This window comes from Notothenia coriiceps, unplaced genomic scaffold (assembly GCF_000735185.1).
Source record: "Notothenia coriiceps isolate Sejong01 unplaced genomic scaffold, NC01 NC01_scaffold00012896, whole genome shotgun sequence".
Lineage (NCBI taxonomy): Eukaryota > Metazoa > Chordata > Actinopteri > Perciformes > Nototheniidae > Notothenia > Notothenia coriiceps.
This window is the reverse complement of record NW_011345597.1, coordinates 101,472-122,199: the sequence shown is the minus strand read 5'-3', so window position 1 is coordinate 122,199 and position 20,728 is coordinate 101,472. Positions and strand designations below refer to the sequence as shown.

Here is a 20,728-nt window from a genome sequence, read left to right as displayed (position 1 = left end):
CTGACAATGTAAAGACACATCTGTTAAAAATATTAACGAGTAAACTGTTGACAGATAGGCCTGGGGTCCCAGGCCTATCTGTCAACAGTTTACTCGTTAATATTTTTAACAGATGTGTCTTTACATTGTCAGTTTAAAAAAATAATGAAATTAACTGCTTTTATGTAGCGCTTTTATCCAAGTGTCCTATTAGTCTACATTTACACACAATAATGGCATCAAGCTACCATATAAGAAGCTGGCCTAAACATGGAGACGAATTGAGAGTCATTATCTTAATTAAGAAGCAAGTCAGATGAAGAATGTCCACAGAGAAAAAGAGAAAAATCCCTGTGGTTTCTTAGTTGTCACCTTTCTTGACCACTATAATAAAAAGTTGGGTAGACATAAGTGATCATCAAAACTGGATGACGAGTGTCTGAAATGCACTGAATCATACAATGACAACTATATTGAAAATACAATTTATTACACGGAGTAATAAATACATACAAAGATGCAAGTAACAGCATTTTCCTTTTTTATAATACCAAAACCAACCTCAACACGAATGAACCGATGCATTTGGCACATTTCTGCCCCTCACTCACTTACAGTCGTGTGTATTATAAGGGTCTGCAAAACAGACCAAAATACTATCAAAAAACAAGTCTTTCAATCTACCCCTGTACAAGCCATGCGCCGTCTACAATTAACCCCCGGGCCTGTTCACATGCACAAATCAATGTTTTAAATATGAAGTCAAAACTAAGATCCCAAAAGTGGGGCATAAAAACACATATGAATGAATTCCACTAACCCACACATGATTTAAATGATCCTCCAGAACCCTCAGGAGTCATGAATTGTGTTATTGTATTTTTTTTTTTTCTCAAGGAGCTTGCTTTTCCCATCCTTTGTTCATTTTCTTCCTCTTCTCCAAGGAAGTGCCATGCAAGTTATTTTATTTTTATTTCACGAGACGCACTCTGTTAGTTCTTCTTGCAGGGAGGAATGTCTGTTGGCAGCTAGGACCTCGCATTTCTCTCCGTCTCTGACAAACATTCACGCACCAACCCTCTGGCATGGATTATTCCTTTAAAGAAAGACAAATACAATTTAAATTAACAAACTGTAATATACTGTAAGTTGTGCACTCTAATTGTTCTACATTTCAGGCAATGAAAGAAGATGAATTCAGAACATTTATTTCAGTAAAAGTAGTAATATCACATTGTGAAAATACTCCAATACAAGTACAAATCCTGCACCCTTACTTAAGCAGAAGTATTGTTAGCTAAATATACTTGAAGAGTAGAGAAGTCATTTTGCAGTCAAATGTTCCCTTCCAGTGTTTTACAATATATAAATAAATATAATTTGTTTAGATTATTATTGCTGAATGTGTACGTCAAATGTTACTCATATAGATGTTTATAGTTGTGCTAATTTTGAATACTTTTCAAACTGTTGAGTTATTTAGTCTTCAGCAATGCGTTATATTGTATAAACTAGTCATGTTTGTAACGTTGGTTTCCTGTCTTTCAGATGCTAATAATGAACTGTTAAACAAAGAATTTTGACTTGAGTACAAATACGTAGTTTAATTTCAAGGTTAACTGTTACCTCTTTTCAGTCTCTCCATTGCACTCTTGCTTCCTGCATATGTGGGCCTGATCTCCTTCCCAAGCTCTTCGATGATGGCCAGCAGCTCTGCATATTTGTTCTGAGGCACTTGGCTGCCACTGGAGCCCTGAGGTTAGAGCAAACAGAAAAAGATAAGCCAGGTTCAACACAGATCACAAATAAGTGACGCAAAATGTAAGAACTTACAAAAAGGAGGACTATTTTAAAGAAAGGAATATGTCATTACAATAATCCTTTGAAAACCATCTAAGAGCAAGACGAAAACAGGCAAGCATAGACACGTTTATAATATCTCATTAAAATTGACATTTTCCCACCAATTATTATTGAGAAAGCAATTAAAAGTAACATCTTGAATTTCACACATCAAGATTAGTTTACTAGTCATGTATTGTACTAGTCTACCTTGGAAACAGTTGTATGTCTTTTTTGCTTCAACTTACCATTATCTGTCTTTTGCAAGTACCCTACTAATGGAAGTTTATAACATTCCTTTAAATAGGAAGTAAATGAAGTGAAATATATGTGACAATCAGATCAGCAGTTTACCTGTGAGAATCCCAGAGACGGAGGTCCAAAGTCGCTCAGAAGCGGCCTGTAGGACTGCAACGTGGCCAGGTTAGCTGCTGAGGGAGACTGTAGGCTCCCAACTGTTCAAAAATCACAAAAGGGCATTAGATATACAGCATCAATTGTTGTCATTGTTGTTAAGATAAGATGGACAATAACATCAGAAAATAGTTAAAAACACCCTTGACATTTGACCAAAAACTGAAATCAGACCTTCAGATTTGTTTTGTCTAATTTATTAATGTATTTTGTGGGCATAAAATAACATGTTTCTGCATTGATAATAATAATATTAATCTAAAAGTCAAATATACGACAGTGTTACAAAGAGAGAAAACATGTAGTAAGCAGTGGTGGATGAAGCATTTCGATAGTGAGGTAAAGGTAGACTACTATACTACATATTAAACTTACGTTGTTATTAGAATAAGTCCTGCATTCAAACTCTAAAAGTTCTCATTATGAATTTTAGAAACACATTACATCGTTAGATAATAAATATTGCTGCAATAATTTGTACATTCCTCTAATTTTGAAGCTGGATGAGCTCATTTCAATTACTTGATGTACTGCTGGGTCTTTTTACGTACAATAACACATCATACAAAGTACAACTTAATTTATATTTGAATAAATATTCTCACGCTGTCAAAAAAATAAAAAGGACTATATCTGACTCCAAGAAGCATTGAAGTCAATGATAATGAGGTGCCTACTTTCACATTGCGTGCATAATATTCATGAGTAAGATACTGAATGCAGGAGTATTTTTTTAAATGTGATAATATTCCCACTAAAGTAAAACATCGAAATCCTTAATTCCACCACAGAGTCTAGGCATGTTTTGTCCTCCGCCCTCGCCGCTCCCCTGCTGCTTTGTTCGGCTGCAATAATCATCCTCCAACGCGAGATGTCCTCGAAGAGTCATAAAAAAATTCAGAGGCAGATCAATCAGCAGCTCCGACCGAGGAGCATCATGGAGGAAACGGAACAAGGCTGGCTCAAGAAGACACAAGTGATACATTTTTGTCACCGTGAAACGGCACCCACCCGGCGGGACCAGGACCCTGGACGACGGTTAACGGCATTTTAGGAACCGTCGCCTCGTCGTTTCTCACGTTAACCGTCTTTCTCAGCAGCTGATAGCACGGATGGCGCTCTTTTACATTAGTAATAATGGCGGATATGAATTAGCCTAGCTCCCAGGATCTGACCCTATATATATAACTGGACAAAAACTACAGACACGGTCTTTCTCCAGGTATTCTCCGAGACCCTGAATTTAACACTCGATTTAACGGACGGATACTTTGATTTTCCACCATTTTTTCTCCTTACCCTGGTTCCCAGAAGTTCCCGGAATGTGCTGATGGACATTGGGTTTATAAGACATTCCCAAAGACATTGTAAATTAAAGAAATAAAAATGACCCGAAATTCAGTGAAGCGTCTGTCTCTCACTTTTTGTTTACAACAGCGGCACCGGCAAATATGGCCGTCACTTTATATTGACACCCACTATGCTTTCTTACACTGCTACTATCCATTGCGGGTTATCAAGAAAAACGGTTTAATTCTGATTTCGACGATAAAGCGACGGATTTCACCCGCCGTTTCACACACATTTAGCACGTTTTACTCTACATCAGTCGGGAAGTCTACTTTAAAATACACTTTTAAAACACTTTATTACATTTAGGGATGTTAAAAAAGGTAACATGTTAAGTATGTTTGTACTTTTTCCATCACATTTTAAGTGTTCTTTTGGATTTTACACCACATTTAGAGACAAACCCCAATGTTTAAAAGCAAGATAACTAACTTCGTGTATGTTTATTTGATTTAAAGTTACATTTAACATTTATGCAGATTAGTTAGGAGAGTAAACGCTTTTTGTTTTAGGTACATATTAACACTTTTTCTCTGAAATGAGAAAACGAGCTTGTTTGCAGGTACCTGTCTTTGTCTGTGGGAGCGCATCCATTGTTTTGTAGAGTGAATCTGTAGAGCTTTTACATTAACAAAAATGAAAAGAAGAATTTGAGTTTATAAAGGATCCAATCATATTTTAAAGGAGTGTAGCTGTGTATCCTCTCCTCTTCCACACAGATGCCTCAGTAGTATGTCCCACCAGGCTCTTTTGACCACATGGTTGGACACACAAGCACAAGGTTTAGCCCAATCCTGGCCCACAGTCATGACCTCTGACCCCAGAGAAGCAGTGGGATGTCCCCTAACAAATGAATAGATAACAATGGGTGAGGAGTTGGTGCTTTCCTTTCTATTTAAAATGTCATACTGATCCTAAAGTTAAATAAATCTGTCATAAAATATCTCCAATTTACACTGTTCGTGTATTTCTTACACAACATATTATAATTTTAGGTGGCTGTTTGCAAGTGTTGTTCCCCATTGATCATGCTGCTTGTTGTTCATACACTAATATGATTTGGTCTGATATTCATAATAATTTGTCTATAAGATTATCATAATGTATTTACTTACAATTAAATAATGTATTGGATCATCACAATTAAATACAAAAGTAAAACGATTAATTATGCAAAATTGCCTTTTTCAGATTTACATATACATTATAAATTCATCACCTTAATGTTGTAACAGGTCATGGTGAAGCTAATTTAATTGTTTTACATTCTGCTACGTAATATAATCTATAATTATACATCATTTTTTTGTTGATTATCTTTGTATTTAGCTAAATCTGCAGTGTAAAAAATAAATGTAGTGCTTTAAAAAGTACCGATTTCCTAGAGGATGAAATGAGAAAAATGTTCTATAGGTAGCATACATACAAGTGAAAATGTGCTTGTTTTCGATTATTATCCCAAATCATAAAACACTTTTATAACCATAATGAATCCCAAGCTTCTATATTTGCCTTTTGGATCCCAGTATAATTACATTAAATAATCAGCAGTACTACACAGTAGAAGTATACCAAGCTTTATTGAGCATCACACTCATTCATGTACAGGTCATGTTGAATTTTGTACAACTCTGTTACTAGTGCAACTCGTGCAATGATGAAAGGAGAGAAAATAAAAAGTTCAAGTGTTTCAACTTTAAAAAAGGAAGCATTCTGCCATTACGGCATCAAAAACTATGTTACAGAGTCAGCAGCCCGTGTATATAACATCTCAGAAAGACAAAATAAAACAATTTGTTGGCTTATATATGATAATTATTCAAGTTATAATACTTCCAATTCGAGAGAAGACCTTTTCAATAGTCTCTCCCATTTTTGTCGGTCGGGACTCTGTGTCTATCCTTTTATAAAGTGTACAAAATGCAAATTGGTATGATACAAAGACTTCTTCCTTACCATTACACTTGTTTCTAAATGCTTCCATTGTGAAAAGAGAGTACACAGTTAATAACATTAACTAAAGCGCATGTTAACAATGTGTCTGAGCACACGGTGATAGAAAACACATCCGTTTTGTATAATTATCAGCATTTAGGACAGTTTGTGTATCCAGACTTGTCAGTTTTTTCCAGTGCAGATTTAACAAAATGTAATTATAGGACTGAGGCAAAAGAGGAGGGTTACTTTTCAACAGAAGCAATCATCTGTTTCCTTAATAGCACAGCTTCAGAGGATTCAGACAGATGCGTTAGAAACATGTACTGAGAAAAGGAGCTGTAAATGCAGCCAACCACAGAGCAACGTTACGGAGTAGCGGTGGAGCACCGTGAGTGAACGTCATGCATTTCAGATTCTTCATTAAAGATGTTTCTTTGTTAGTTTTGTTTTTTTCAAAGAGGGTCTATGTACGCGTTTAAACCCTGAGCAGAATTCTTTAGAAAAAGCAACAAAATAAATATTGCATCTGAGGCAGAGCACTTGATATTCTTCGTCAAGGACTTCACATTGCTCACAATTCCTCAGCTGCTTTACTGTATGCAATTGTTGTGGTTAACATGTTTCCTGTCATTTGAATGAGAGTTAGTACAGCAAGGTAATACTGACATCACAACATTGTTTTCCCCCAGACATTAGGCAAGGCAAAGACCAAAGGTGATTTTAACCTGCAACACAAACTACGAATAAAAGTTTTTAACAGACTGGGGAGAAGGGAGAACAAATGATTTACTGCTTAAATAGAACAGCAGATATTTCTCCTATTCAACATGTATACGCAGTATATAAACATTAAATAAATGGTTTGCAACATGTATGTAGTTGTAAGCAGATATGCATTCATAAACAAGACTTTCAATATTTTATCTCCTCCTGTGGGCATCCATTACTGATGACTGCTGTACAAACAGAAAATGAACGGGACAAAGTTCTTATAATATGAAGCCTGTCTTTAAAAGGACACATACAAAAATCCTTATATCTGCTTATCAATACAATTTGGTGTGTTGTAAACAATTAACAAACTGTCTGAATTCTGCTTATAAATGCTAAATTGAGAAAGGGGAATACACTGTGTTGATAGCAGCTATCCAAAAAGAAAGCCCGGTTTGCTGATAACACAAACGTGACTCATTCCTCGAACAGAAAACAGCGCTTCAATATTATCTTTGGGAATCATTTCTCTCTGCTGCATGCTCTATAAAAAGAAACCAACGGAGCAGCTGACACTAAAATAAGTCTTTTACAAATCAAAGTCTGACGTGTTAGTGCTTTGTAAAGGTGCTTGACTGATGAAACTATATTTAATGATACAAAGACATTTTGAAAAACGCCAGGCTGTAATGGATACCGATAATCAGAAAACTACCTGCAGATATAAGGCTTCCTGTTTTTAGCTGAAATAATGTCCTACACCCCTTTTTTTTTTTTTTTAAAACCACAGACTAATTATTTCTCTGGATTAGTGCTGAATGATGTTCTGAGGAGCGATAAACAGTTTTAATAATATATTAAAATGGGATTGTAGTTTAGCTTTAAATGGCCTTTTGAATGAAAGTCTGAAGCCCTCAGACTTTCAAAGACATAGTGTTCTTTGTCTTATCCACCTTTGGTCTGAACCAAGAAGAAAGTCTTTGCTTCACACCAGGTAGTGCAGGCTGACCAGCTTAAAGCATGTGTAGGAGAGGATAACTCAACAGCCACAGGCCAACATGCCCTCTAAACTTCTACGCTGTCTTCATCAATATATCACAAATCTTTTCACTCTGAATGTCAGAGGACAAAACATCACCCGTCAAAATCTCTCAAGGTGAACACAGGAGTCTGGAGAACTAGAAAAGAAAAGAAAAGAAAAAACCCTGAAATCTTTTCTCTGTACAACCACTGCTTTACATCTGAGAATCACCACAGCTTGGTGTGACACCCCGGACCCTCAGAGAAAGGGGTGGGGGTGTCTGTACAGGACAAGGGGCAGCAGTCCTGGAGCCTGCAGTGCAGAGATAGAGGCTCATCAGTCAGACCCCTTCAGAGAGGGATGTGAACTTGAGACGGGATTTAACGCGGTCCTCCCTAAACTATGTGTTGGGGGCCTGGCTGAGACTTTGGGGGTGGAGCTGCTGCCGTTTCTGCAGCTCCTGCACGGCGAGCTGCTGGCTCTGGTCCGACGTCGAGAGTTTGTTGATTAATGCATTCACGCAGTTCACTGGAATGATCAGTCCTGTAAAAGAAAGAAAGAGTTGACAATGAACTTATGAGCTTATTATTTTCCTTTAAGAACTATTCCTTTAAAATCAAAACGGCCTTTCAACTTACCGACTATCCTCTGTCCATCTTCTGTTCTGAGGCGGACAATCTGCACCTTCACATTGGTTCCACTGAGCGGGGTGAGCACTTCCTCCAGCTCGTTCCACACACTGAGCACTGAGCCACACAGAACATAGTACGTCCGACACCGGAGTCCAACTTCACACAGAAGACCCACTGAGGCTTTCTTACAGTTACCCCGCCTTTGAAAAGAAACAGACCATTTATAGGTTGAATGATCAAAGCGGTTTATATTCTATGTTTTCATTCTGTTCTACAAATCTCATCACAAGAAAAAAACCAGCAACTCTTTTTGTCTTCCCAGCTGGTTTATCTATGAAATCTTGTCACAAATATCTAGTTGTTTGCTGGTGGTTGTAGTTTTGATTAAAAAAAATGAAACATCAGTAGAAATATTGCATTTGGTGGCGATTTATTTTCAGCAAGGGAATTATCCAGCTTCGGGCTCCAGTAGCTGGACAGAGTTAAACATTTAGAATACGATCAGACCTGACCTTTAATAGAGATCTAAAGTGCACATACCAAAATGCATGAGAGCAGATCTTTGCTGACGACAGGTACTGGTCCATCCAGTGCTGCTTGGCGTCATCTGACATAACCTAAAGAGGAACAAGCACATTTCATGATTAAGCACATAAAGCAATAGGATTTTTTTTCATATTAAAATTTGAATACAAACAATGTTTCACCTTTTTAAACTTTTTCTTGATGTCTGCATACGTCTCCAGTTTGACCTGTCTGCCGGTGTTCGGCCTGTAAACCAGGAAGAGCCTCTTCTTGGGGTTCACCTCTTTGACCAGTATGGCTGTTTTCTTGTTGTTCCTCATCTGATAACGACATAAAACAAAACATTTAAAAACAGTGGAACTCCAAGAAATGAGTAAATGTAGGATCCATTCATTCGATAAGTCCAAAGTCATATCAGCTTTAACTAGAAAGTCATATTAACCAACAGCGATTGTGGAAATGAGGCATGTGAGAGAATATTCCTCAATCTTCTCGTACCTGAACATAGAAGCCATCATCCCCTCCATTCTGATCCGCCCAGACATGCGTGGCTTCCTCCCAGGACATCCCCCTCTCCACACTCACCTGGGAAAACATATATAAAGTCAGGGTATGTTACTGCAATCTAACTATATCCTAAAGAGTGCAAAGAGTTCATATAGAGATTTATTTATAAACTTACGTTGTACAGCTCTACATGTCCTGCCGTGGTGTATCCTGGAGTTAAGAATTTCTTGCAGTCTACCTTCTTCACCTTCTCATCACCATTGCCCAGATCTAATATGAGAAAAGGAAGAACATTTATTTTTGTATTAACGTCTGATACCTTTCAGAAACAATGTGGTACTGAGATAGTGAAATTCAAGGCAGAAAGATCGGTATTACTCAAGTGATTGTCACAGAGGAAAGCACTTTAAATGATTTAACATATCAAAAATGCTTTCTGTCCCAGTTTTGCTTCTGCATTGGTGAAAGCGGTTTAATGTGAAAATTAAGAGTGATGGCCATCTTACCGAGAATGCCCATGTCATATCTGCCACTCTTCTTGGCTTCCTGAATAACTGCAGCCAGTGTGTCAGAAAAGTATTGGAACAGGGCATTCTGCTGCTGGACCGCCATGCCCAGAATACGGTTCAGGAACTTCCCCATGTTGTTGTAATCTGTAGCGAAGGATATGCATTACATTTATGTGAGAATGTCCAGAAAACTGTCCAAGCGTTGCCCTACATATTACACAATATGAAACTGTTGAAATGTCATTTATTTGAACAATTATGAAATCACCTTTGTCCAGTATCATTGCGCCAAATCGTTCGTCCAAATTGATGATGCCCACACCTATTAATCCGGTTTGAATTTCTACAGGAGGAAATTACTGTTATTGACGACAATAGATCAAAAATCTAAAAAGGTAGATAGTAACAGAAACGTTTTACAAAACAAAGTTGGTTCGGAATGTTTCGACTGAAAGGGAAATACGTTCATTGCATTTAACTCAAATTACCTTTGAAGAAATCTCCTCTAAAAGTACTTGGTGGAGGAACTAATGGAGAATCGAGCTTCACGATGGACTTCATCACAATCTCCAGAGCATTTCGGCCATACTGTAGCAAAGAGAAACATGAGTGAGTTACAGCCAAATACAAACAGCAATAAAAGTTCTGAGAAAAAGGCTTTATGCGCCTACTTTGTTGTCAAAATTAAACCGGCTGAGATCTCGGGTTTCTGTTGCTCTTCTGTCTCCGTGAGTGAGAGCACCCTGTTACAAAGATTGAACAAATACAGTTAATATTTCATGTAAATGTAACACTTCCTTTAATTCGATTTAATGATCTTTATTATCCATTCAATTAGTCCTTACCAGGCTTTCTAGTCTTTTGGCAACGATGGATGCAAATCTCTGCTCTCCTGCCAGCTCCGAGATAAGGAAGACATATTCTGGAGCCGTGACCTGGTTTGATCTGTGAGTTCTCCCTGTGTCCAAACAACACATTTTGTACAATGAGATAATGGTATTCCAAACTGGCCCTGGTACAGAAGGACACATTTTGAATAACTGGCACTCATTTTGGTTGTGCCTTCACAGTGAGGTATATCTCTGCTGACCGAACTGCTGTATGGCTCTGTCTGCGCTCCACGGCAGCTCCAGCGTCATGTGGACTCTCCGCCGCTGGTTCTTCACTCGACGATCGGCCTGCAGGGATATACCAGAGCTGGCAGCTTCCGAGATGATGGCTATGTTCTGGTTGAAAAGAAAGACAATAAACATTACTTTCCGTGTACAAATGTGGAATGAGCAGCTGTTATTCTTTCTCTTTTTGTAGAAGTGTTAAAAGTTTTACATCAATCACAAGCATATTAAATCACTAGGTTGGTAATTTCTAATATTTTCCTCAAGTTAATATTGCTCATTACAAGAGTTCCGATAACCATAATGTTGCCTTTACCTTCTCTCCATCCATGAACCTTTGCTTCTCGGTGAGATTGAGGATTTCCACCGGGACATCCAGCTCAGAGCGGGATTCATATGTGATGGTGCCGTCGTCATTGCTGACCACGCGACCTTTTCGGCCAGTCATCTGTAGCACAGTGAAAGAGACCGTCAAGCGATGTAAGACACAAATCAAATGATACACCTTTTTTAAACAACAGGAATAGAAACATTACCTCAGCTACGTTCTCGGGTCCTCCCAGTTCATCTATGAGCTCATCCAGGGTATTGGGAGGCAGATCCTCAGCGAGCTCATCAAGTTGTTCCAACAGATCTCTCTTCATTTTCTGGGCATTATCCACTGCGTCTTCACTTGTTAGGCAGCTATCCTGACTCTCTGCCTTGACTAAAGAACAGACACAAAGGCATTTATGAACCACAATGCTGCACCTGAGTCTTGTTATCCTGCTTGGCCATGTGGTATTGTGCTTACCAATGGCAGTCGCGCTGGGGGGGGCAACAGGGGCGGTGAAAGCGGGCCTGGTGGACCCCAGCCCGGAGGCTAACAAGGCACTTTGAATGCAGTCAGGATCAACACTCTTCCTTCTCTTTTTCTTCTTCTTCTCCTTTCCTTTCTTTGGTTCTTTTCTGATCAGCCATGGATCTATAACAAAGCAAGGAATAAATGTTTCCCGTTAGCACTGAATAGGTTATCAGAAAAAGAAGGTTTCACAATCCCCATCAGGAGTCTCACCATCTTCATCGTCGTCATCAGACTCGTCTCTGAATGGGTTGAAATCATCGTCTTCGTCCCCCGAGCTAACAGATTTGAAGCTGTCGTCACTCTCTTTACCAGACTCTCTGTCTGACTCCTCCGACTGGCTCTCCTCCGAGCTGGTACCAGACAAACCACCGTGCTTGCGAGGCTTCTTTTTCGGCTGCTTTTTGACATCTGAACCTGGAGAAATAATCAGAGTCAGGTCACAAGGACTCTTTAAGACAAAGCCATCTGTGATTTCATGAAGTCTTAGGAGAAGTTTGAGCTTTTTCTTACCTTTCCTTTTTTTGCCCTTCTGTTCTGGTTGTGCTGCAGGCTCAATGGGTGAGGGGGTCTTCTTAGCTGAGAGGTCGATACCTAGCAGAGTGTAAAGCTTCTGTCTGTCAGGAGCTGGAAAGTGCTTCTCAACCAGGGACTGCAGCACACCTCTACAAGAAAAAAACAATTCTTTATAGTTACAGACATATCATTTGCCTTGTTTTGGAGAAATCTTATCTTTACTCTGTCCGTACTTTGCAGTCGACACAAAGTCATTGAGCTCTCCTCCTCCTTCCTCCAAGGCCTCAAGTGTTCTGGCTTCTCCAGTGGACTGAAGGCCGATCACCACGCACTGCAGAGGGAATGTATATCATGTTAAAGCAGGCAGCACAACATGAACAGTTTCAAAAAAATGGTGTCTTGCAAAGCATTCATCTCTTGTTTTAAGTTATATTTTCCTTAACTTGATAACTTTATCATGTTTTTATTTTATATTTAACTTGGCAATAAACATTTGAGCCTTCATAACATCAGGAAGCAGGGTTCAGTATGGCTGCTAATATGCCTGAGATTGCAGTTCCCTTTGTAAGTTTAATAATGAACAGTCAATTGTCAGAAGTGTGTGCAGGTCTTTCTTATTTATTACATTTTCTGTGATAATTTAAAAATGAATCCACTTCATTGTTATTAAGTGTTCGTGTAGTTAATAGAATAAACTTCAAACTAACCAATGATTTGGAGACTTGTCCGCCCAATCAAGTTCAGTTTATATTTAAAGTTTAGTCTCACCTTTCCATTTGCGACCTCCTCTCGAGCGAGCTGCACCACTCTGCGGACTTTGGAGGCGATGCAGAGGTATTTGAAGAACCTCTGGTGAGCAGACCAGAACTGGCCCCACATGGACTTCTTCATGCGCTGCTCTGCATCCATCAGGTTCGCTGCCGCCTGGAACTTCTCTCGTGCAAGCACCCACTAGGAGACACATAGATCAAGTTGTAAACGGCAAGGACATCAAATAAATCACAGTAATGTGACAAATGTGCTTGTTGTACTTATTCGTTGTGGCTTACCAGCTTGACAGATTTGTTGTACATCTTGATGTACTGCGGAGTCAGGGGAACCTCCTCGATCTTAAAGGTCACTCCTGTAAAACTCAACTGCCTTGCAATGTACATTCCCCTCAGTTTCATGTCCATGGCTACTATTTCCATGGCACCAACACCTCTAAAATTAAAAAGAAAAAATGTGTAACATACATGTTAGCAGAGATGGGGTCGTTACAAAAAATATATATATATATATATTACACTACTTCGTTACTCTCTACATAAAGTAACTCGTTACTTTACTCGCAGGGCCGGCCCGCCCCTCCCTACAGGCAGATCACGCAGACTGTGGCGCACCTACAGTGTAAGCGCGCCAAAGTTTTGCCTCTGCAAGACTCCACTTGCTCCCCCAATTACTATTGCATTAAGGAAGACATAACAAGTCTTTCTTTTGATATGCTCTTTAATAAAATAGGCCACCAGCCTACCACAACAAGCTAACAGTCAGTGAAACGTAAAGAGCATTTCAAGAATGGAAGTGGGCCATATCAATGTGATGTGACACTGGCAAAATAAACAAATACTTTACAAATAAATAGCCTGTATAAAACAAAATAAGAGGTTGACCTTGATAACACATTAAATACACAAATATTGATTGCCTCAACAAACAAAAAAAAGGCCTATCAGCATTAAATAGCCTAAAGGCTAATGAAAAAGAACACAACCTAAAGCATGAGCTTCATTAATTGAACAGTAAGCTAAAAAATAGTCAACATGGCCTTTTAACATAATTAACAACAATCAAAAGCGAAAATAGGCCAAAGTGGCCTTGGCTGTGAACATAGGCCTATTACCACACTCCCTCTCATGATCTCACACTGAACACTTCACACTTATTTGATGTGTTTGTCACTGAAGCAGTGGTTATAATCGCATTAGGAGGAGGAGTCTCTCAAATAGTTGATCGGATAACCGATTTCTTCTTGGTGTTAGCACTAGACTCTTCACCCTCCACTCGATGGGGTAGCGGTGTTGTATTTCAGGAAGATGCGCTTTATATTAGGGAAACGGCTCAAGACTGCCAGCTCTGCTTTGGTTACCGGTCCTTGTTACGAGTTAGGTCATTTGTGTGTATATTTTTCCCTCCGAGTGTGAGTGTGCGTGTGCGTGCGTAGTGAGCAAGCAGGTGGTGCCCGTTAGCTGATTAGCTACCCTCGTCAGGCTGATTGGTCCACCTGAGGAGACGGGAGCATTTTAAGCTGAAGCCGTGCAGTTCCTCGGTCACTCTCTCTGACTCAACTTCTCCTACTCCCAACTCTGCGCGTGTTGAGATCTTTGTCCTGTTGTGCACTACACTACACCGTTACCGACAAAAGTAATATTATTACAGTAACGTGTTACACACAACTCTGCATGTTAGCACATTTTGCAATCACCAGCATTCAAGCCCATGGAAGGGAACATGTTTTGTTTTTTTTACACATAAAAAAAAAGAGAAGAGGAAATGTACCTGCGCTCAACTGCTTGGATAAAGTTGTTAAATTCTCTGAAAGGTGTTTTTAGTCCCCAGATGCCCAGACGATTCATATAGGCCATATTCCTGGGTTCAGAGGCACCTAATGAGAAGAAATATATTGTCAGAATGTACAGCGTTTGTACAGGTTTCCCTGCTCCACTTGAGTTTACATTGCCAACCCTTTCAAAGAGATAAATACATGTGATTCTACTAACCTGTAGCACTTGCATACACAACGCGAGCCTTAGGGAGTTTGTTCTGCAGTTCCAACACAGCAAGACCAGTTTTTGTAGGTTTCGATGATCCAACTGGACATACATTTTTGGCTTTGTGACACTCGTCATACACAATCTTAAGACATTTTGTTAAGGAAATTAATTATATAAATCACTTAGCTCCAGCTTAGTTGATTCCATTTTAAAACCCATGAAAAGGACAAAGTTACATCTATGGTACCAACTGATGGCTAATGGAAAGGATACAACTCCGTCAAAGTCCTCCCCACACCAGTGGAGAAGCTGTTGAAATCTGGTCTTGTATTTCCCTCCCGATTGGCTCTCTCCGATCAAGGAGGAGTAAGTGGCGAATATCACACCTTTCTTCACACTGCCATTGTGTTTTGATGTGATTTTTCCATATTTGAACTGGAAATATGAAGCATGTAATTGAGTCACACTTAGTCGTTATAAGTCATGGACACACTTTTCCTTACATTGTTCAACACCATTTTTATATATGCATCATAAAATGATCTTACCTTGTTCAATGAATGAACCGAGATGTTTTTGGCTCCTATGTCCTTTAAATCCCTTTCCGCATCATACTTCAAGTCGTTAGAGACACTGAACCTGAACAAAAGAGGAGAATAGTAATGAAGAGGTCATTCTGTTGACAGATCATTTATTTTAAAAGGCTAATAGTTTTAAGAGCTAAATATAATTTAAAGGATTGGGATATTTACCAAAGAGATCTCTTTCTGCCTAAAAGGTAATTCTCATAGATGATGCCTGCAACGGTCCGGCCTTTCCCCACACCTGCCCCATCTCCGATCAAATATGCAGCTCGATCACCGCAGGGGAGGAATGTCTCGTGTTGCTGTGGTAAACAGGGACAAGGAATTAATCATTACAACTCAAAAACGTTGCCTTTCAAAGGCTTCTTTCAATTTTCTGTCTTGTGTCAAAGTAAAAAAAAAAAAAAAAAGTTATCATAAAGCTTTACTGCATTGATGAAAATCATCATAGTTTATATAGCCTATAAAATTAACAACCTGACCTTACCTGAGCAGCATATGTAATTGCCTCCAGCTGCAGTGCAGACAGGCAGCCACGATCAATGACTTCTTCTGAGATGGACAGTCTGTACCACACATCTGGAGGGTTGACACTGGACAGGGAGCTGGTCTCCACCACAGGATCCGGATGCCGCAGGCCAATCTTTACTGAATTGACAAACCCATGATTCAGTGGACTACCAAATCACAATAGCAGTTTGTATTTTGTTTTTTGTTATTAGATTGTGCGCCACCAGCCAGGTTGATACTGCAGTTACATCCCACTGTAACATATACTTGGAGTAATCCCAACTAGCCATTTAAAAAAGTTCTTCGTGTGGAATAGAGGGTTTTGGCTAGACTAGATTAGGAAACAGTATTCTGTAGTATAATACTACCATTGTAGTTCAAGACAACAGTTATACTTACATTTCATTGGCATGTACTCTGCATAAGTCTCTACAACACCCAACTCGTCCTCCTCTTCCTCCTCAGGCTCATCCTCCTCCTTCATCCCTGGGATTTTCTGTATCCATAGATTTACATAACAATAATGTTAACACCATATCAACACATTAGGCAACATTTATCAGCCTTTTTAAATCAATATTATAATAGTTACCATTGAATGTGAGAAGGGCTGCATTTTAACATCTTCATTCATCCAGATCCTGGGAGACTCTTTACCAAATACTTCTTTCTTGATCCCATTGAGCATTTCAGCTGAAACACCAACAGAGAAAACGATTCAAGTACTGACAATTTTTTTCTTCTTCTAATATTACAATTTGGATGAACAGAAATTGAATTGGCTCGTGTTGCAGAGAACTATCATGTGTTTTAAGCATAAAACACTGAACATCACATTGTTCAGGATTGTGCAATGTGAGTTTCGTGCCCTGCTTTGTGTAACGTGATAGTGCAAATCTATACTCTACCCGTTTCATCATTTTCAGACCAAACGATCAACATATAATAACATTATATAATAGGGATGTAACGATACCAAAAACTCACGGTACGATAATATCGCGATAACAAGTCCACGGTACGGTATTTATCGCGATATTGAATAATAAAGGGAAGGGAAAAAAAATTCATAAATTTATTTTTCAATAAAACATTTTTTTACTCGGAAAATGTTTTTTTATTACATAATAAATCTGATTTTTACAGCATTTTTGTAGGATAGCAGTATTTTAAAGTGTCAAAAACAAAGTGACAGTAACAGACTGGAACAAGAAAACCAGTGTTTTTGTACCTACCAGTAGGCTACTACCAAAGAAAGTAAGCATTTTCTTTATGCCACTGCATCTCACAAATAAACAAGGACATTTAATAATCAGACCCTGCAATAAAATAAATCAAGTTTCACTTTAGTTTTTCAAGTAACTCAACTCAAACTCACTAGTCACTCACTCAGCATCATCAGACAGGTTTTTAGGAATATGAGAATGTCCACATTTCCAGGTATTTATAAACTGGGATGTTTGGGCATTTACAATATCCCCTGCTCTGGAAAAAACTCTCTCGCTTGGTACTGATGTTGCTGGGACACCAGTGGTCGCGTTAACCGAATATTTTATTTAACAATGACGGAAAAATCTGAAAGCAGTCTGTCATTTTGACAGATTAGAACAAACTCGGAACAGCGCCAACGTTTCCCCGCAGCCAGGCTCTGGTGTTATGCCGTGTTATGCATGCCCTCCAAAAGGAAATGATATAGTTTCCAAACCGTACTTTGCCGTACAGATCAATACATGTCTGGGAGGTTTTGCTTTACGCTGTGCGCGTCCCGCGAGGTGCATGCACACACGGCATAACACCGCCCCCCCCCCCCCCGTTGACAGTTCACGAGCATGCTCTATCGTGAACTGTTCAGACCCGACGGGTAATAAGGGATTATGACGGATATTTGACGATCCTGTCTGTACAAAATGACGGACAGACGAAAAAGTCTAACGCCGGCTTATTGACTATGGCGAGATATAAATATATGGTTAGGTACATGTCTCTAGGTCTATAAATGTGGCCCTGTAAATACGATGTCCTTTTGTGTTGTTTTATTTTCATGTTGTAACCTACTTGCTGCCATGTTAGACAGGTCTCTCTTGAAAAAGAGATCGATGATCTCAATGGGACCACCTGGTTAAATAAAGGTTTAAAAAAAAAAGTGTTTCAAAAAAATAATATTTATTTTTTATGGTTTAGCGTCTGTCAAGTCTGTCCCTCCCCGTTTGTGTCCCTGTCCTTCGTGGAATTAATGTCTGTACTCTGTCCCCCACCACACGTGTGGGAAAGTTTACATTTTCCTTTGGTTGGCGACACCTGTTAAGTTTTAGTTGCTTTTATTTGTCCCGTACCATGTGGGACAGGGACCAGACTTGAAAACGAAGCGTAGAAACCATCAGGAAACAAAGGAAGGCGTGTGTCACTGTAGTGAATCATTTGTGAACGTGAAGGTAACGATCGACGGAGGTTGTGAACATCCGATGCACTATACAATTCCTCCCGGTAAGAGTATTTCGCGCCAACCTGGTTAGGTTTGCTCGGCTGGTCCGATTTGCGTAGTCGTCTGACACGTCAGACACAAAAGCTTGTCTTCCGACTGTTATTTCTGGAAAAACTTGTAATTCGTAACCTTTGTACAGTGTTAATCCGCACTGGTCTACGAAGGGCGAAAACGCGCCCACTGCGTGCGTAAAAGTGCCTGAAAAACCACGCAGGGCGTTTATACTCTTCTACAGGGCGGTATAAAGTAAAATAACTAACCCGATTTTGCGAAATAAATTTAGTCTAAATAGGTTACCGACAACTCTTTGCGTCCCTTCCGGATAGTAGGTCCGCCGAGCACAAACGACAGCTTAGTTTTGACGAATGTGTAACCGCCCACGAACCAGTTCACAATTGGTTACGCCTCATATGAGAGAGTGTGGTGGGGACAACAGACGACAGTTAGTTTGACATTGTGTGCCGGCCGACGACCAGTTCACGAATTGGTGCTACTCTCATTGAGGAGTGTGGGACGTTGTGGGGGGGGGGCGCCGGGGCCGGTTTGTGCCTTGTTGCTTTCCGTTATTTGCCGTACGCTGCGGTCGTCCAACACCCTTTTACGCTCCTTTGACTTTGAGTCGATCTTCTTTCTTCTACGGTATGTGTTCTGACCCGTCTTGTGAAATTGGTACCCACTGGTCACGTCACCGCTGAGAGGCCTCAAAAAACGTTAGAAACGTTCTCATGAAAAATTTAAAGGTACCGCCACTTATGCCTGCCAGTTTTCTGTGTCTCTTACGCTAGAGGTTCTTGCACAGCGGGAGTTTTCTTTGTAAGGTGAATACCCTGTAAGGATGAGTTTGGTTTTTTACTACCGGTGAGTCTGTTCCATTGGCGTCGCTTATCTGTCACAAGATGGTACGGCCTAACGTTGATGAGCTCTAGTATTTCCAGTCTTACTCATGACACAGATTCGACATTTACGACCGCGGCTGGTATATGGGTACAGACCACATCAGTACAATACAGTACACCTTATGAACGACGTACAATCGTCGCCGGTACTTTTTGTCTAGCTACTGAGTACGTGTGACGGAGCCACCTCTCTCCAACAACTGTCCATTTTGTCGTCACCAATTGACTCACCTCCGTTTTAATTAAAAAATCTAGCGCCGATGGTGAACACCAGTCACCGCTAAGCCTTACGTAAATGAGCTATGGCGCGGATAAGCCTTGAGCAAGTGTGACAGAGACTCTATATACATTCATTGTCCTTCAACGTCGGTTCCTAAGAACTTTTCATTGTTGAACCTTTCTAGGAGTTACTAAATGATTGTTTTACACCTACCTATCCTATCTATCCTTCAGCTTTTGTTCACAATTTGGTATGTAGCGTTGCTAACGTTCACGTCGTCTACCCACTTTTGACGGCTAGACGTTGCCGCAATTACATGTACTTATAGTCGTATGTGACTGCTCGTTACGTTGCGTGAACATTAAACGCTGGCCCGTTTAGTTAAAGCAGTGCCACTCAAAGTCCCCTGATTGTATGACCTCGTGGTTCACGTGCAGTAATGAGTTCTGTTGATATTCTGTGTCACTTGTTATCGTTTGCACTTGCTTCCTTCGTACTCTCGGCGACCTCTGTCCAACTCGTGACGCCTGTAACACGAACAACTTGTTTTGCCTAGGCCTAGCGAATATGGCCAAGTAGACGTTTACTCACGTTCTTCTAACGCTTTAGCTCGTCACGAAGTGAGTCCCCCCCACAACTTGATTAGCAAAGTAACTCACTTACGTAACGCGACTGCACTGCACCCAGCTAAGCGCTTAGCAAAACGTCACTGCGTTCTATTAGCACGGAATAGCACAACTCGGATGCAACCAGAAGGACTAAAAGGCCTGCGCCGGTATGATAATTCGCAAGTAGTCGAAGAAGACAGTGCAAACCTATAGCTTAGTGACACGCAACAACTGCGGCTCCTGTCCCTTGAATCAGCACGTCGCCGTGTTAGCATGTGGACTTGGGCCGCTAGCGTCAGACGTAACATAGGCGCGTTGTTCTGTGGCTAAGGCTTGGTTGCGCCATTCAAACACATGGGCGGAATTGAACTTAGTGAGCAATCAGCGCCGCGAGTCACACTGTGGGTAAATTCCAACGTTTTTATTCACGCTAATAGTACAGTAACAAAACCCACATAATTAATTAGAACCTAATGCTCGCAATTTCAGGAGAGGAGTAAAAGTCCGTTGCAAACATTCTTAAACCACTTAGTCAACACTACTACCAAATTTATTAACAAACACTTAAGAGGACTAGGAAATACGGCGAGGAGGTATGGTGTAAAACATAACATTATAAACTTTAAAGTTTAAATAAACCTTTCTATGTGATACCGACGTTGAGCAATGAAAGTATCTCCTACATTGCTATATGGCTTATAAGCGCCAATAGCGCATTTATTTGAAGGGTTATGGCAGCACTCTGACTGTTTTAGATGGCGCTAAATTTTTTTTT

General features: G+C 40.0%; 2 protein-coding genes across 4 annotated transcripts in view; both read right to left on the bottom strand.

Moving 5' to 3' along the window:
* Window positions 1-450: 450 nt before the first annotated feature.
* cdk2ap1 (cyclin dependent kinase 2 associated protein 1) lies at window positions 451-4,309 on the bottom strand. 2 transcript variants are annotated; one of them, XM_010773690.1, is made up of 4 exons: window positions 3,535-3,696; window positions 2,176-2,276; window positions 1,606-1,732; window positions 451-1,075 (listed from the first exon to the last, which is right to left on the bottom strand). In XM_010773690.1, the coding sequence occupies exons 1-4, from the start codon at window positions 3,599-3,601 to the stop codon at window positions 1,008-1,010; spliced, it is 363 nt and encodes a 120-aa protein (XP_010771992.1). In that variant the 5' UTR covers window positions 3,602-3,696; the 3' UTR covers window positions 451-1,007. The 2 variants fall into 2 exon arrangements, with proteins under 2 accessions (XP_010771992.1, XP_010771993.1); XM_010773691.1 differs by lacking the exon at window positions 3,535-3,696 and adding an exon at window positions 4,152-4,309 and having other exon boundaries at window positions 453-1,075.
* Window positions 4,310-5,146: 837 nt separating this feature from the next.
* sbno1 (strawberry notch homolog 1 (Drosophila)) overlaps window positions 5,147-20,728 on the bottom strand; it is a 20,062-nt gene continuing 4,480 nt past the window's right edge. The window contains exons 6-33 of one of the 2 annotated variants that reach the window (XM_010773688.1): window positions 16,340-16,440; window positions 16,147-16,249; window positions 15,725-15,885; window positions 15,406-15,539; window positions 15,202-15,292; window positions 14,927-15,088; window positions 14,660-14,795; window positions 14,439-14,544; window positions 12,950-13,103; window positions 12,669-12,851; window positions 12,134-12,231; window positions 11,898-12,049; window positions 11,598-11,801; window positions 11,337-11,507; window positions 11,080-11,249; window positions 10,860-10,991; window positions 10,519-10,654; window positions 10,274-10,386; window positions 10,100-10,171; window positions 9,917-10,016; window positions 9,697-9,771; window positions 9,426-9,572; window positions 9,095-9,189; window positions 8,911-8,997; window positions 8,595-8,732; window positions 8,428-8,504; window positions 7,894-8,087; window positions 5,147-7,798 (exon numbers count right to left, since the gene is read on the bottom strand). In XM_010773688.1, the coding sequence (XP_010771990.1) occupies window positions 7,656-7,798; window positions 7,894-8,087; window positions 8,428-8,504; window positions 8,595-8,732; window positions 8,911-8,997; window positions 9,095-9,189; window positions 9,426-9,572; window positions 9,697-9,771; window positions 9,917-10,016; window positions 10,100-10,171; window positions 10,274-10,386; window positions 10,519-10,654; window positions 10,860-10,991; window positions 11,080-11,249; window positions 11,337-11,507; window positions 11,598-11,801; window positions 11,898-12,049; window positions 12,134-12,231; window positions 12,669-12,851; window positions 12,950-13,103; window positions 14,439-14,544; window positions 14,660-14,795; window positions 14,927-15,088; window positions 15,202-15,292; window positions 15,406-15,539; window positions 15,725-15,885; window positions 16,147-16,249; window positions 16,340-16,440 (3,635 nt within the window). In that variant the 3' untranslated portion in view covers window positions 5,147-7,655. The remainder of the gene's footprint in view (window positions 7,799-7,893; window positions 8,088-8,427; window positions 8,505-8,594; window positions 8,733-8,910; window positions 8,998-9,094; window positions 9,190-9,425; window positions 9,573-9,696; window positions 9,772-9,916; window positions 10,017-10,099; window positions 10,172-10,273; window positions 10,387-10,518; window positions 10,655-10,859; window positions 10,992-11,079; window positions 11,250-11,336; window positions 11,508-11,597; window positions 11,802-11,897; window positions 12,050-12,133; window positions 12,232-12,668; window positions 12,852-12,949; window positions 13,104-14,438; window positions 14,545-14,659; window positions 14,796-14,926; window positions 15,089-15,201; window positions 15,293-15,405; window positions 15,540-15,724; window positions 15,886-16,146; window positions 16,250-16,339; window positions 16,441-20,728) is intronic. The other variant, XM_010773689.1, reaches the window with a different exon arrangement.

Bases quoted from the DNA above. Each gene is read 5' to 3' on its own strand.
- cdk2ap1 (XM_010773690.1), bottom strand. From the start codon at position 3,601: ATGTCTTTGGGAATGTCTTATAAACCCAATGTCCATCAGCACATTCCG. The intron at 2,277-3,534 runs GTAAGGAGAAAA...ATTTTTGAACAG, and splicing joins GGGAACTTCTGGGAACCAGG to TTGGGAGCCTACAGTCTCCC. The intron at 1,733-2,175 runs GTAAACTGCTGA...CTCTAACCTCAG, and splicing joins CGTCTCTGGGATTCTCACAG to GGCTCCAGTGGCAGCCAAGT.